At 39.9% G+C, this 17,002-nt stretch overlaps 1 protein-coding gene across 1 annotated transcript in view; it reads right to left on the minus strand.

Moving 5' to 3' along the window:
* The window catches only part of LOC120941319 (CUB and sushi domain-containing protein 3-like), a 105,733-nt gene that overhangs the window by 22,732 nt on the left and 65,999 nt on the right, over positions 1–17,002 (minus strand). The window contains exons 10-12 of the mRNA XM_040354645.1: positions 16,508–16,699; positions 16,218–16,344; positions 1,045–1,247 (exon numbers count right to left, since the gene is read on the minus strand). Coding sequence (XP_040210579.1) covers positions 1,045–1,247; positions 16,218–16,344; positions 16,508–16,699 — 522 coding nt within the window. The remainder of the gene's footprint in view (positions 1–1,044; positions 1,248–16,217; positions 16,345–16,507; positions 16,700–17,002) is intronic.

The following is a 17,002-nucleotide window of genomic DNA, read 5'->3' on the forward strand; positions in this document are numbered from 1 at the left end:
CTATCCCCTGATTTGTAATCGCTTTAACTTTTGCTTGAACCAATTAATATACACTTATTACAATATTTTTACCAAAAATATGTAGAAGAATATATATCGGCCTAAACTAATGAAGAAATTCGTTTTTTTATTTGTTTTTGTTTTTTGTTGATAGCGCAAAAAATTCAAACTCCAGAGGTGATCAAATGCCACCAAAAGAAAGCTCTATTTGTGGGGAAAAAAGATTTTGTTTGGGTACAACTTACAACGTTGCACAATCGCGCATTTGTCAGTTGAAGCAACGCAGTGCTGCATCGCAAAAAATGACCTTCTGGGAAAATCAATGAGCCAATCACACAAGCAAGAATTGACCTGCAGATTTAAAGGGAAAGGTAATTTGTTTTAATAACATTACATTACAATGTGGCTTGCGTAGCAAAAGGCTTGTGTTGCAATTGTTTATACTATGTTATTTTTGTATTTGTTAATTTGGAAATTGGAGTTACCCTTTTTAGAACATTCACTTTTCCAAGTGAACACTTTTTAGTCCTTTAGTAAATATATTTTAAAATCTCATAAGGAAGCAAGTCCTGTGCCACTAAATAGGCTGCCAACTGCATATCTTAACATATTTGTATGTGTCTAAATAATGGTAACATCATGTAGACATGTCTAAAAATTGAATGAATAAACAAAATAAGCAACTGAACAATTCTAAGGTCAACAGCGTAAAACAATTTTTTTCTCTTAAATCTTCTAAAAGACGTTGCCCTTTTTTTCTCAGGTAATATTACATAGATGGAAATGCTATATGACGTTCTTAAAAAAATAAAATCACAACAGATATAAATCAAAAATCCCTCCAAATCTGACAGAGTTCAAAAGTTTACAAGAAATGAAAAAAATGAAATTTTAAATGTGTTGTATGTTCACTGTCTTTTCTTTGTAAACTCGTTTCTTTACTTCTACATAACAAAATATGCCTTAATTCAAGAGAGCAAATAAAATATAGGCTGACTTAGAAGTACTTACATGTATTAAACCATTATGAAAGGAATAACTTACTTGAAAACTGAATGGCAAATCCAGATTTGCTGATATAAAAATCTGTGTCGAATTGTATCGTCACAACATTGAGAGTGCTATGAATTCCTTCTGGGATAAGAGAGCCGCTGATTTCCTTCAGTAACATCTCATTTTCAAGCGGTCCATCCCAAACTCTCAGGATGTCATGGGATGCCTCTGTGTCAAATGCCAGAAACTGAAGACTGAAAGTAAAAAAAAAAAAGTTGGTACTGATTCATTAGATATACAACAAATGGTATGTAAACCTTAACAATGAACTCCCCTTTTGGTCAGCTAGGTAGAGCTAAAGGAAAAACTTTTCATTTTCATTTTGGAGTAAGTGAGAGAAAATCCCTTCAAATTAAGGGAATTCATTGGGGCCCTAACCGATAGGACAAAACCGATCGTTAGTAGGCACGACCATCGGTTAAAAATCCATGCATGCTCAGAATCAAGTCGACGCATGCTTGGAAGCATTGAACTTCGTTTTTTTCAGCACGTCGTTGTGTTTTACATCACCGTGTTCTGACACGATCGTTTTTTTAACCGATGGTGTGTAGGCGTGACGGACCATCAGTCAGCTTCATCGGTTAACCGATGAAAACGGTCCATTGGTCTGTTCTCATCGGATGGACCGATTGTGTGTACGCAGCATTACAGTCCTATACTATTATCATAGGTGTGCGCAGCCCATTGCATTAGGGTGTGCACCCCAAAGCTCAAACACACACTACTGATCGCTCACCATGTTCATTCAGAAAGGGAAGTGGTCAGTAAATTACATTTAAACTGGCCCCTTCCTTTATTCACCCTAAAAAATCCCTGCAGCAACAGCCACCAGGAGAGGAGAGGAGGGAAGCCAGCAGTGATGCAGCAGGAAGGGGGGGGCTAGGGCAGTAGGGGGAATCTATGCTACACAGAGTGATTAGGGTGTGCCTGGGCACACCTGGCACACCCTGTGCGCACACCTATGACTATTATCCTGATACAATCCTGAGCCAATGAGCATTTTAATCCTAGGACTAGAAGTGTGTTACTGGCAGGATTACCAGATGAAAATAAGTGGAAAAAAAAGTAGGAAATAGAAAACAAATGCAGCCACCACAGCTAGCTACTTGTAAGCTGCAATATCTTACATATGACATATGTTTTTTAGCTAAAGTACATTATGTTTGTTATTAAGTTGACTCCTGACCTTACTCACTGATATTGTCAGTTTCCCTAGCACTGTATTCAATAATGTATGATTATTATTATTATTATTATTATTATTATTATTATTATTATTATTAACCACTTCATTACTGGGCACTTAAACCCCCTTCCTGCCCAGACCAATTTTCAGCTTTCAGCCTTGATGCATTTTGAATGACAATTGCGCGGTCATACAAAACTGTACGCAAATTATATTTTTATAATTTTTTGCTTTGCATGTAATGAGTCTATCTCATATATGAGTTTCACCTTTTAAGTTGCATTAGTGAAATAAATGAACTTTTGCACAATATTTACATTTTTTGAGTATCTATATTTTACACATCTAATATTTATATACAAGCTATTTTAATAGTCTATCCACACCAAACTAATATTTCCATCAGATTGATTGCTCAACCAGCTTTGTAGATTTTAGGAGGACTTGAACAGTGACATCTCTTCAAATAGTTCCTTTCTCTATTCAATGAACTACCACAAAGTAGATCCCATGCTTACTGCTGGTTTTTGAACCATTTACATTTATGGAAACAGAAACAGTTATATTATTATGCAAAGCTTATAAATTAACAAAACGTTTAGGTCCTGTGAGATATATAGTAAAGCTTAATAAAGGGCAGCATAATGTCAAAGGGGCATTACAGACTACTAATGTTAAATAAGGATTGGAATGCAAAGCAAAAGTTGAGTTTCTGTTCCTTCTAAGGCCCCATACACACCATAGAATCTATCCGCAGATAAATCCCATCAAATGGGTTTCTGCGGATAGATCCTATGGTGTGTACACTCCGTCGGATATTTATCCGCAGATAAATCTCCCCTGGGATGGATTTCCAGCAGATGGATATTTGCTGACATGCTCAACAAATCCATCTGCTGGAATCCATTCCAACGGATGGATCCGCTCGTCTGTACAGACTTACCGGATCCATCCGTCCAAAGGGGTTCCCCGCACGCGTCGTAATGATTTGACGCATGCGTGGAATTCCTTATATGACAGCGTCGCGCCCGTCGCCGCGTCATAATAGCGGCGACGGCGCGACACGTCATCGGCAGAGGATTTCAGCGGGGATTTCAATGCGATGGTGTGTACACGCCATCGCATAGAAATCTTCTGAAATCCTCGAGAGAATTTATCCGCGGATACGGTCCGCTGGACCGTATCTGCGGATAAATCCTCTTGTGTGTATGGGGCCTTACTGTGGTTAGAGATCTTTGCTAAGTGTAATGCCAGTTATGCTATTAAACTATTGCTATTAAAAGTCAATTATTCTAGAAAGGTTACAAAGACATTACGGAATAATAGTACTCAGAAAATTAAACCTCCCTACTTAGGTTAACTAGTCTTTATGAAATTACTAGAATAGTGTTAACAGGGGGTTTATTGGCATTAGCTCAAATCCATGCATACTTTAAAAGGCAACTCCAAATAAACAGCTCCAAGATCTGTATTTAGGACCTAGACCTGTAAAAGAAAGTCCTGTATTCTATAAAATAAACTCTTATACATTGCTCAGTTCTGACAAATTAATTTCTAACTATGGGCTAACTGCTGATGACATAAACACCACCCTTTTCATCAATTTGGGGGGTAATGACCCCTTGCACTCACAGTATATTATACAACATGTCTCCCAGATTGTATGGTGCTGAGCATTACTCAACTGGAAAGGCCAAGTACTGTATATATTGTATTAAAGACAGATACAGCACTGCAGTGGGCAGCACTAGAAAGGAGGTGGGTATTGCTGCCAGAGATAGATTTTTTTTCAAATAAAAACCTTCATCTGTATCCTAAATCCTTAAGGTGGAACTTGAAACAGAAAGATTGCTGACAGAAGAAAATAGCATAATAAGAGAGATGACCCAATCAGTTAAGCACATAATTATTCTGTCAGCAGGTGGAGGGCAGGCCTATGACCAAGCTGCATTGGTTTACTGAAGTGGAGAATAGTGAGAACACCAACCTGGTTTAAGCCTGGCAAAGGTGAATGGGCCACACCACTCGCCAAATAGAATATTACATCTCTTATATGTTAAAGGCATACTCCAGGAAAAATATGATTCCCCTGGCACCCTAACTCACACCCCTTTACAATTTTATATATTTTTGTCACCCAGTGAATCAAGTTATATTCACTTAAGTCCCCCATCCAAATCCCTGCTAGTCCCATTACAGGAGACTGCTAATCTAATTCAGCAGATGCTACATCACCAACCAGTCACCTGACAGGCCCCTGGCAAAGATATCCCTCCTCTTCTAGATGGAGTGGACCCTGCTGCTCGACAGCTAATAGGAAGTGCCCACATTATGTTGGCTGGCAGTGATTTTAGCACCCCAAGTAGGACCTGCTGGAAGTAACTACAAGTGGAGTGAAACTTGGAATTGCAGTGTCACATAACCACAGCAGATTTAATAATATAGCAAAAAGTTAGTGGAGGGAGAATGGGTGAGAAGGTGGTTACATTTATCCCAAAATAGACCTTAATAAAAGATCACAAGTAGTATTTAGTTGTTTTTCTGCAGTTCAGCTTTAAATTATTTTGCTGCCCTTGATGTGCTAAAACATATACATCTTGCAAAAACAGCAGTTACAACAACTTTTTAAGAAATCCAAGGCAACACAATACAAGTTGCATGATTATGATGTAAATTTCAGGCTTTTATGTTAATCTGAGTTCATCAAAAGTCATGCAAGGTAATTTAATGATTTTATATTCAATTGTCAATTACTTTCAATTTGTTTTACCAAGGAATGAGATCAGTTCAGTGTCGGAAATCTGACATTACCATTTGTCACTGTTCTTAAGAAGAATAGTCTAATGCAAGCATTTGAAGGAGAAAATTACAGTAATGAAAAGAGGTAGTAAATCTCTGCTGGTATTTTTGACAGTTCCTTGTATCATTTCTATTGCTACCCTTTAAAAAATCTTTAATATTCTAGATACATCATAACGTCATCATCATCAAGTGAAGAAAGGGTGCAGATCTAAAGGCATTGCCGGATGCTGTTCTTCGTGCTTTCATCACTGAGTGACTATTTTATTCATTGACTGTCTACCAGCTATTGTTCCCTGGATTTTGACAAATTTTGTAAATTAACATAGTGAAAAAGCTGCGCCTTTCAACCATGCTCTTGAATATTTAATCAAGTAGCAATGAAAAAAATTGAGCTTTACGTGCATCTGTCAAATAAATTCTACTGCTGCTTTGATAACTTATTGATAAGGTTCTTATCTACTAAAATCTACTCACCTGCTGTGAAACCACCCATAAAGCTCACTATGGTCCCATAAAACTGTTTTCTTCATCTTTAGAATTCGTTTTAAGACACCTTGCTTTATATAATAAAATGTAAGCCTGTTCTGCTTTATTTTAACAACAAGGACGGTGTATACAAAATACAGATTGGGTTGATTGCAGTCTGCTCCTTTGTTACTCAACCTTCTTTTTTTATTTCTATTTCAATTTTATTTTTTATGTGGTCATAGATGAATGCCCACATGTACCACCTGGCTATAGGTTTTGAAGTGTGAGAAGTTTGCTCTGTTAACCATGTGTCCTCTATGAACTCCTGATTGATTAATTGACAAATACCAATCCCACCCATCTCAGTATGAATCTACACCACCTTATTAGGGGTAGCATAAGCTGGGGTGGCACTGACATTTATTCTTCTCGGACAAGGTATTTTCTTGGATTAAGTGCTGCACTTCAGCTACTGCACAAGAAAAATGTTGCTAGAAATGACTTTGCAAAAAATAAATAAACTAAACAGACTGCAGGTGACCTTGTTTCCCCATCCAGCTCTTTAATGTGTTATGCTGTGAGTTTCTCTCTGCTTGTTTTGCATACATCACAGGTGTCAAAACACAAGGCCCATGGGCCGAATGAGGACCTCCAAGTCATTTCATCTGGCCATTGCACCTTTCTTGCAGCTGTGACAACCTTTTTGTTCCTGCCCCCACCTTGTCTCACCAGTCGGCAGCAGTGAGGAGGACAGATCTCCTCTGACAGATCCTGCCCTTCTCTGTGCAGCTGCATAGAGGCTCATGTCTGCCCCACCTCCCCATCTCCGCAGTTTTCCCTCTTCCTGGGCTTCCCCAGTGACGTACAGAGGGTGCGTCAGAGGGTGCGGGGTCACGTGACGGGTGGCCCTGCCTCCCCTATATAAGTAATGTCACAGCTTCAGCGCGTCATTCGCTGGGCTGTGTCCAGCGGCGAGAGGAGGTCGGCGATGCTGTGCTCTGGATGGATGGATCTTCTCATCGCTGGATCAGAGATCACCCGCACCTGTCGCTGGATCAGGACAACATTGGAGCAGGAAGCTGGGAACGAGTGGATTATCACCGCTGGAGTTTTTTTCTTTTATTAATAAAGGACTTTATTCTACGGTGTGTGTTCTTTTTTTACAAGAATTTACACTTCCTTAGTGAAATGGTAGGGGTACACTGTACCCCATTACCATTTCACACAGGGGGGGTCAGGATCTGGGGGTCCCCTTTGTTAACGGGGTCTTCCAGATTCTGATAAGCCTCCCGCCCGCATACCCCCACAACCACCGGGCAAGGGTTGTGGGGATGAGAACACATCCCCCTATCCAGTACACAGCCCCCATCCACTATACATTCCCCCACATACACTATACATCCCCCATCTAGTACACAGCCTCCCCATCCATTATACATCCCCATCCAGTGTACATCCCCCCATCCATTATACAGCCCCCATCGATTATACATTCCCCCATCCAGTACACAGCCACACTGAACTCCCATGAGACCCACAGTCTCCTGGGACAGTGCTGCCAGCATTATCTACAGTTAAGTAAAAAAAAAATCACTGTCAGCCCCTTCCACACTGCTCCTCCTGTGTCACTCCTATTGCAAACTGAAGCTTCCATCTACCTCAATAGCTCTGTGTTTTTTCACTGACCTGGTCACATGACTGCTCTCCTCTGATGTTACACAGTAGGTCATGTGACTGCTCTCCTCCAAGAGGAGGAGAGCAGCCACAAAAAAACAGAGCTATAAAGATATTTAAAAGCTTTGTTTTACAATGACACTGACACAGGAGGAGCTGTGTAGAAGGGGCTGGAAAGTGACTTTTTTTTCTCAACTTCAGACTATGCAGGGAGAATTGTTCCAGGGCCAGGGGATGCAGGACAGCCAGCCTGACACCCCCCCCCCAATGGGTGGCTCCTGGGGCGGACTTCACCCTATTGGTGAAACATGATATTGGCGTGTAACACGCAGGCACTGTTTACGGTACTTATTCAGAACACTGGGGCTTGTCCCTTCATATTAATCACCCTCTCATTATCTCCCCCATCCTTCTGCTTTTCTGGAAATTCTGGAATTATATCACTAAACCCTGGGCCTCCATCATTTTACTTTAGCTATGAGCCTCCTCTTCCCATGTGCTTTTGGGAATGTCTGTAGCAAAAAGTTATCACTAACTTCTTTAAACTACTTGCTGTTCCTGAAACCTGGCTTCAAGAGCTTGAATCTGCCTCTCCTGCTGTCTGCTCCCATGGTGGCCTCCTATGGACTCCCAGACCCAGTAGATGGATAAGAGGTTGAGTCAGAATTATTTTATCCCACAAAGCACTTTTCAAGTTCTTCACTCACCCCCCTTCTCTATCGCTCTCCTTATTTGAGACACTCTGTAGCCAAGTATGTTTTCCCGTTTCTTTGGGAAAGCTGTGAATTATTGGCCTCCTGGACTAGTATCAATCATCCTTGCTCACTTCTCTGCCTGGTTACCCTGCTGTCCATCTTCTAAAATTCTCACAATTATTCTTCAATTTCTGTTAATTTTAATACCCTTGCTACTAAACTTAACAGTCTAACCTCCTTTTTTGACCTGAAACAATGGACCCATGCTTCTGCTCAATCTGATGGCAACTCCCTGGACTTTGTATTCTCCTATACCTCTTTTGCAACTTCTCCAACAATGCTTTTTCCCTATCTGATCACGACCTAGGAGTTACCCGTATAAACCCTCACCTCTTTAACCTTTCTCTTCTCTAGTCTGCAACAGACTACTTCTGACAAAATCTTACCTCTGTCTTGCCCTGACCTAGACTATTTTGTCTACAACAGCTCCCTGGACACACTTGCCTCCTTACTACACACAGAATCAGGCCTGACTATCACAACCTTTGCAAACAGACCATACAAGAAGTTTTTAAAAACATAGCTGCAATCTGAGTGACTGTAGTGTAAAAACAAGTCCTGGCAAGTCTTCACCCAGTATAAATCTTCCCTCTAAAAATACAGGGCCAGATTCACGTAGGTGAGCGGCGGCGTAACGTATCCTGATACGTTACACCGCCGCAAGTTTTCATCGCAAGTGCCTGATTCACAAAGCACTTGCGAAGAAAACTAGGCTGGCAGCCTCCGGCGCAAGGCGGGCCAATTCAAATGGGCGTGTGCCATTTAAATTAGGCGCGCTCCCGCACCGGACCTACTGCGCATGCTCAGTTTCGAAATCCCCATCGCGCTTTGCGCGCCGTGACGTAATTTTTTCGAACGGCGACGCGTGTAGCGTAATTCCGTATTCCTGGACGGCTTACGCAAACGACGTTCATTTTTAAATTTCGACGCGGGAACGACGGCCATACTTTAGACAGCAATACGTTTGCTGACTAAAGTTAGGGCACCCAAAGAGACGACTAACTTTGCGACGGGCAAATAGACTAGCGGCGACGTAGCGAACGTGAAGATCCGTCGTGGATCGCCGTAACTCCTAATTTGCATACCGACGCTGGTTTACGACGCTAACTCCCCCCAGCGGCGGCCGCGGTACTGCATCCTAAGATCCGACAGTGTAAAACAATTACACCTGTCGGATCTTATGGATATCTATGCGTAACTGAATCAGTCACATAGATAGAAACATAGATAGACGGCGTATCAGGAGATATGACGGCATATCAGGAGATACGCCGTCGTATCCCTTTTGTGAATTTGGCCCACAATTCCTACCTCCACGCTGCCAAACAAACTTAGTGGGGGTTATTTACAAAAGGCAAATCCAATTTGCCCTACAAGGGCAACGTGCCCTTAAAATTGCACTAAAAGTGCACTTGGGGGTGCAGTTGCTGTAAATATGAGGGGTAGATCTAAAATGAGGGGAAGCTCTGCTGGTTTTTTATCATCCAATCATGTGCAAGCTAAAATGCTGTTTTTTATTTTCCTTGCATGTCCCCCTCGGATTTACAGTGACTGCACTTCCAAGTGCAGTTTCAGTGCAATTTCAAGTGCACTTTGCACTTGTAGTTTGCACTTGTAGTGCAAAGTGGATTTCCCTTTCGTAAATAACCCCCATTGTATCACTATCATTAACACCCTCTCATGTAAGCCACATCAATTCTTTTTTACCCTTAACCCTCTACTTCGTTCTTTACTCCTACCAGAAGACATTAAACCCCAAACTGTGAGTGGTCATAGATCAAAAGGATATGCAAACCCTCAAGGATGAAATTATGTCTTGCAGCTTTATATGATAATAACACCTTGTATATGTATACCATGTGAAAAACACAATGAAAAAAATATATGAACGAGTTGGTCAAAAGCTCAAATGTAAAAAAAACAAAAGTACTGGTCACATTCAAAATCATCTACTGTAAGTACCAGTCTGCATCCAGCCCTACCCTTTCATCAGATTTGACATCACATCTGATGTCACATCTGGGCAGGGGCGGACTGACAACTCATGGGGCCCCCGGGCAATAGAAGAGTATGGGGCCCCTCTGGCTTACAGATGGCCACCACGCCAGGAGGTAGTGCAGAGGCGGGCAGCTAAAATCTTGGGATATTCACATTAAAAGCATGTCATTTTCGGACATATCAGGGACAGATCTAAAAAAAACACAGATTTTTACATACTGTCCCTGGTTTTACTGAGCCTGGCAACCCGGATGGGGCCCCAAGTGGCATGGGGCCCTCGGGCAGTGCCCGAGTGACTCAATGGTCAGTCCGCCCCTGCATCTGGGTGGAGTTGGACACGGTGACGTCACCACCCACACAGACCCCAGAGTTTGATAGTAACACAGAGGTAGTGTGGATATCACAGAAATGCTTGTGTTGAAATTCCTTGTGATTGTGACTGGTTTCTTATGCTTCTGACTTTTTGGACTGGATTATAACAGTTTTTACAATATAATCTTTCCAGTTTGCAATGGATATTTGCTTTTTGATTCACATTGCGGTGCACATTATAGATTGTGTTTTGTATGCACTTATTATATACATTAAGGGGCAGATACACAAAGGTATTACGCTGGCGTATCTCTTGATATGCTGCGTAATTTCAAATTTTGCGCATCGTATCCTTTTTTTGTATCCACAAAACAAGATACGACGGCATCTCGGCTAGATCCGACAGGCGTACGTTTTAGTACGCCGTCGGATCTAAGCTGCAATTTTTCGGCGGCCGCTAGGTGGCGTTACCGTCGAATTCCGCATTGAGTATGCAAATTAGCTAGTTATGGTGATCCACGAACGTACGTACGGCCGGCGCATTTTTTTTTATGTGGTTTGCTTTTTCCGGCGTATAGTTAAATTTTTACGTCGTTTGCGTAAGTCGTTCGCGAATAGGGATTTGCGTAGAATAATGTCACCGTCATGAGCATTGGTTTGTTCCGGGTTAATTTCGAGCATGCGCACTGGGATACCCCCACGGACGGCGCATGTGCAGTTAAAAAAAACGTTGTTTACGTTGGGTCACAACGTATTTACATAAAACACGCCCCCATTACATCCATTTGAATTCCGTGCCCTTACGACGCCAAAGATACACTACGCCGCCGTAACTTACACGCAAATTCTTTGAGGATTCGAAAAAAATAAACTAAGTTGCGGCTGCGTAGTGTATCTTAGATACGCTGCGCCCAGCGTATTAATGCACCGAGGTACTTGAATCTACCCCTAACAGTTTATTTCGTTTATATACACATTGATAATTGGCAAGTGTTTTTTTTTTAAGAGACCTAATATAGTGTTTGCACTTTTATATTGTTGTACAGTGCATTGAAAAAATATTCATACCCCTTGAAATTTTCAACATTTTGTCATGTTATAACCAAAAATTTAAATGTATTTTATTAGGATTTTATGTGATAGGCCAACACAAAGTGGCACATTATTGTGAAGTGGAAGGAAAATGATAAATGGTTTTCATTTGTTTTTACAAATAAATATCTGAAAAGTGTGGCGTGCATTTGTATTCAGTCCCCTCTACTCTGATACCCCAAACCAAAATCTAGTAGAATCAATTGCCTTCAGAAATCTCCTAATTAGTACTGTGAGTAGAGTCAATCTGTGTGTAATTTAATCTCAGTATATATATATATATATATATATATATATATATATATATATATATATATATATATATATATATATATATATATATACACAGCTGTTATGTGAAGCCCTCAGAGGTTTGTTAGAGAACCTTAGTGAACAAACAGCATCAAGCTTTGAACATCTCACAGAGCACTGTTGAATCCATCATCCAAAAATGGAAAGAGTATTTCACTTTCAAAGAAAATTTCACTCTCTTGATGTGCAAAGCTGGTAGAGACATCCCCAAAAAGCCTTGCAGCTATAAGGTGGTTCTACAAAGTATTGACTCAGAGTGGTTTAATACAAATGCACCCCACACTTTTCACATATTTATTTGTAAAATCTTTTGAAAACCATTTATCATTTTCCTTCCATTCACAATTATGTGCCACTTTGTGTTGGTCTATCACATAGAATTCCAATAAAATACATTTACATTTTTGGTTGTAACATGACAAACAAAATGTGTAGAATTTAAAGGGGTATGAATACTTTTTTGAGGCACTGTATATCAGGATATTGTGCAGGCTGCTTTTCTGGGTATTTTTAATTGCCTGAGCATGGATTTAGAAATCTATGTTAAAGCGGAATTCCACCTGCAATTTTTTTTTTAAAGTCAGCAGCTACTAACAGTGTAGCTGCTAACTTTTAATAAGGACACTTACCTGTCCTAGGTGCCAGCGATGATGGGCCCCCGACGGCGATCGCTCAGTCCTGGCGCCTCCATCCTGACTAAGGGAAACAGGCACATTTCCTACTGCGCATGTGCGACTCGCACAACGCTTTGTGAATGGGCGGCTGCCTCCTGGGATACACACAGTTCCCAGAAGGCAGCGCGCCCCATTCACCAGAAGACACTGCGATGCAGGACGAAGAAGAAGAGGACCGCGGTGGAGGAAGAGGCAGAAGAGCTACTTCCGCATAGCAACAGCCCTTTCTGGTGAGTATATATTTTTTTCACATTGTTTTGGGGTAAAAAAATAAAAATATCTGTGTGGAACTCCACTTTAATTCATACCTTGCCAGCGCACCATGGATCTTTAAAAAAAGCATATAAAAATGTATTAGAATGATTACACAGCAAAGAGATGTAAAGTTTTGGGGTCACACAGGACCCCTTCATCAGGAATGCCACAGTGTGCTACTGGTATATGCTTTAACCTTGTATTGTTACATGTTCCCATCCGTAAAAAATAAATAAAAAAAATAATACATTTTGGTAGCAAAAAGATGAATGCAATCTACTCACTAGGGGGATAACTTCTGGGGGAATCTAGGATGGAAAAGGACCTGGGAGTCCTAGTAGATGGTATGCAATGCCAAGCTGCTGCAAGCAAAGCAAACAGAATATTGGCATGCATTAAATATGGAATTAACTCCAGAAATAAAACAATAATCCCCCCACTTTGCAAGACTCTGGTCTGGCCGCACCTGGAGTATGCCGTCCAGTTCTGTGCTCCAGTACTTAGGCAGGATGTGCTGGAAATGGAGCGAGTACAGAGAAAGGCAACACACCTAATAAAGGGACTGGAGGATCTTAGTTATGAGGAAAGATTACAATCACTGAACTTATTCTCTCTGGAGAAGAGATGCTTGGGAGGGGATGTGATTTCAATGCACAAATCCCGTACTGGTGACCCCACAATAGGCATAAAACTTTTCTGTGGAAGGGCATTTAAAAAGACTTGCAGCCATTCACTAAAATTAGAAGAAAAGCGATTTAACTGGAAACTGCGTAGACGGTTCTTTACAGTAAGAGCAGAAAAAAATTGGAATTCTCTTCCACAAGCAGTGGTTTCAGAAGGGGATCATAAATAATAATAAAAAAAAATAGATAGGTACCTAAACAACAATAACATACATGGATATACAATATAATATTGACATAAAAGCGCACACACATAGGTTGGACTTGAAGGTCGTGTGTCTTTTTTCAACCTTACCAACTATGTAGCTATGTAAGTTGCTACAGAACCCACTGGCTATAAGCCATTTGCAGGAAAATGTGTGATGGGAATATTTAATTGGAATACATTTTTTTAAAGTAGACACATCAAGGCAACCTATTTCCCAGGCTCAATTTTTTGAAAATGGAGACACACTTTGGTAGTGAGGTGGTTAAACATGGAGCTTGGTAATGGTGCACTCCATACACTGCATCATTAATTTATACTGTAGATCATACACAGACGGAGGTGAAGAGGTTAATGTACAGGTCACATACAGTGTAAAGATCAATATGAGGGGTTAATACGCCATATAAAGGAGCCAAAGGTGTTAATATACAGGTCACTACAGGATCAGATGTACAGGAGAGGGGGGGACAAAAGAATAAAAAAAAATGCCACAATTAATTTAATCAAATAAATCTAATGTTATGCTTTTTACATGTCTAATAACAGTGTTGTGAGAAGGCGTGTCTTTCAATAGTGGGAATTACCTCTATATAACTTGATGTATATCTTCAAAATATTTACTAGTGATTTTATATACAGATAGCTTTATAATATAGTTACTAAAACTAACCTCTGCTCTTACTGCTCCATATAATTAATGCACATATGCATCTGAGTGTCATAACCCATGACCACAAACATCAGTGCCAAATATTAAAAAATTACAGCGTAACTTATAAATAATATATATCAAAAATAAAATTTCCCAAACTAAATTGAAGGGAAACAAGTAAAAATTAAAAAAAAAATCAGTTTGATTAGAGTGTAGAAGAGTCTGCACTTCAACATCTGTTTCTATATAGGAGATTCTTGTCAACTTGGCAGGTGTCAAGCACAGTGGGAATAAAAACAATCCCCAAATGGAACACAGGTAGCTGTAAAGAAAGTTTTGGTTGGAGTTGGACGGTTGGACCGGTAGGTTTGGACAGCATTTGAAGTTACACTTTAGGGCGGGTCTGTACTAGTTGATTTTGCTTTCTTACTTTTAAGCTGTAAGCATCAAAAGGCATTTGCACAAAAAAGTAATATCACACTACCTTCCAAATTACAAAGCATCCACATGGAAAAATCACATGTTGGATTCCACATTTGCTCCCATGTGTGTTGCTTTGGTATCTTTAACTGCTACCACGAGCTAATGCTGGCTGCTTTTCTCTAGTTGGTATTGCAAAAATGCATAGAATATAACAGATTTGAGGCAGTTGTCATGATTAATTAGCCATAGTCCCACATGGATTAATTGTGGGATTTGCCTGCACTGCTTCACATAATTTTCAGTACTGTTTGTTCAAACGAACAACTGTAAGCCACGCATTACAGACATAATTATTCAGATATTCCAAATTACTGATGCTACAGGGGAAATACAGTGTAATAGGACTTTTTAGTCTTCTATTACTATTGAACTATTCTTTAAATGTATGGAATGGAACTGATAAAAATTGAGAGGTATGGCATATTTACTGGGACTAGGTAGGTAGATAGATAGATAGATAGATAGATAGATAGATAGATAGATAGATAGATAGATAGATAGATAGATAGATAGATAGATAGATAGATAGATAGATAGATAGATAGAATGTGAAGTATAAATATTATTTAAAATATAATAATATACTAAGTAGAAAAAATAAATATTTAGTTATATTTTTGTCCTAAAACTCTAATGCCGCATACACACAATCGGTTTTTCTGTTGGAAAAACCTTGGATGATTTATCCAACAGAATTCTGCTCAAGCTTGTCTTGCATACACACGGTCACACAAAAGTTCTCTGAACTTTTGACTTTCGACCGTCAAGAACGCGGTGATGTACAACACTACGGCAAGCAGAGAAAAATTAAGTTCAATGTTTCCGAGCATTCGTCAAAATTTCGAAACATGCGTCGGAATTGCTACAGACGATCACATTTTTTGAAAATTTGAGAACCGACTCTCAATCTTTTGTTAGCAGAAGTCTGATGGAGCATACACATGGTCGGAATTTCCATTCAAAAGCTCATATCATACTTTTGCTGTCAGAATTTCCGATCGTGTGCACGGAGTATTACCAACATTTTGTTTCTTGTTAGTTATCACTACTACTCCGTCATGTTTACAATATGGTGGCTTTACTATGTACTGTAGAAGAGATGGAGAAAATAGGAAGATAGAGAGGGGAGAAAAGGATGAGACAGGAGAGGAGAGTAAGACAGGGAGAAGAGGAAAGGATAAGTATGAGGGGAGATTAGAGAATACATTGGTGGCAAGGGAAGGGAAGAGGAGAGGATGGGAGAATGGAGGATAAGATGGAGAAGAGAGGAGAGAATATAATGAAGGAAAGGGAAGGATGAAGGGGGGAGCAGAGAAGGACAGAGGACAGAAGACATTTTTTTCTAATTTTGTATATTATTTATTCATAATTATTTATTAGTGTTCCCCACACTTTAAAGAGAAGTTAACTGGTGTCAATGTTTCTCTTGAAACAGGAATTTGTTTTTGAAAAAAGAAAGACTCTGAACAAATTCCTAGCCTGTATACATATACAGATTATGTATATGTAGCTATCGGTATCAACATCAAATTGTGAGAAGTGTCAGCAAATTTATATTTGCTAAGATATTTCTTGCAATGTTTCGAAATTCCAAGCCTTATCTGCTTTACCTTACAATATTGCCCAAGTCCACTTCAATTATCCATGTGCAGCGCAGATTATTATCATATGGAAAGGGGTATCCTGGTGATAAAATTCTGCCTGAAGATTCTCCTTTGAAACGACCTCCACATTCAGCTAATTGAAAATAATAACAGTGAGTATAGAAGAATTATCAAACACAAGAGAGCATCACAATATTTGCTTATGACGGTACACATCATATTTCAGAAAAGAAAAGAAATGTAATGCAAGATGGCAGTGGATGAAAAATAGAAAAAAAAATACAAAACATTTTTACCAATGCAGGATGGCAGAGGATAGTCCCATGCTCTTCTCTCTCCAGTCATGCATTTCAATAGGCTGCTTCCATGCAAGGTGTAGCCTGGGTTGCATCCATAGATGATGGTGCTGCCAGCAAAATGTCCCTGGTCACTGATTTTGTATCCAAATTGTGGCACACCTGGGTCCTCACAGTGGGAGAGTTCAAAGCCTTTACAAAATTGGTAAAACATAAAACTGTTAATAAAATATACAGTTTTCCTTCTGTTTATTATTATAAGCACACATATTCTCTACCTTTTAAATTTGGTTTAACAGCACTTCTTTTCAGAATTCATAAGTGGCAAATGTAGAAGCTGATAATGTGTTTTCACCCTTTGTTCCCAGGGGTACAATAATATGCAATTCTTGGACCTCAACCAGGACTCTGTCATTACTCTGACGCTGGGTCCGAGCTGGGTTTACATGCAAGTTTTGGTTGTAGTCTGGGTGAAGGTACATCTAAACTAAAATT

The sequence above is a fragment of the Rana temporaria genome, chromosome 5 (genome assembly GCF_905171775.1).
Source record: "Rana temporaria chromosome 5, aRanTem1.1, whole genome shotgun sequence".
NCBI classification, from domain to species: Eukaryota; Metazoa; Chordata; class Amphibia; order Anura; family Ranidae; genus Rana; species Rana temporaria.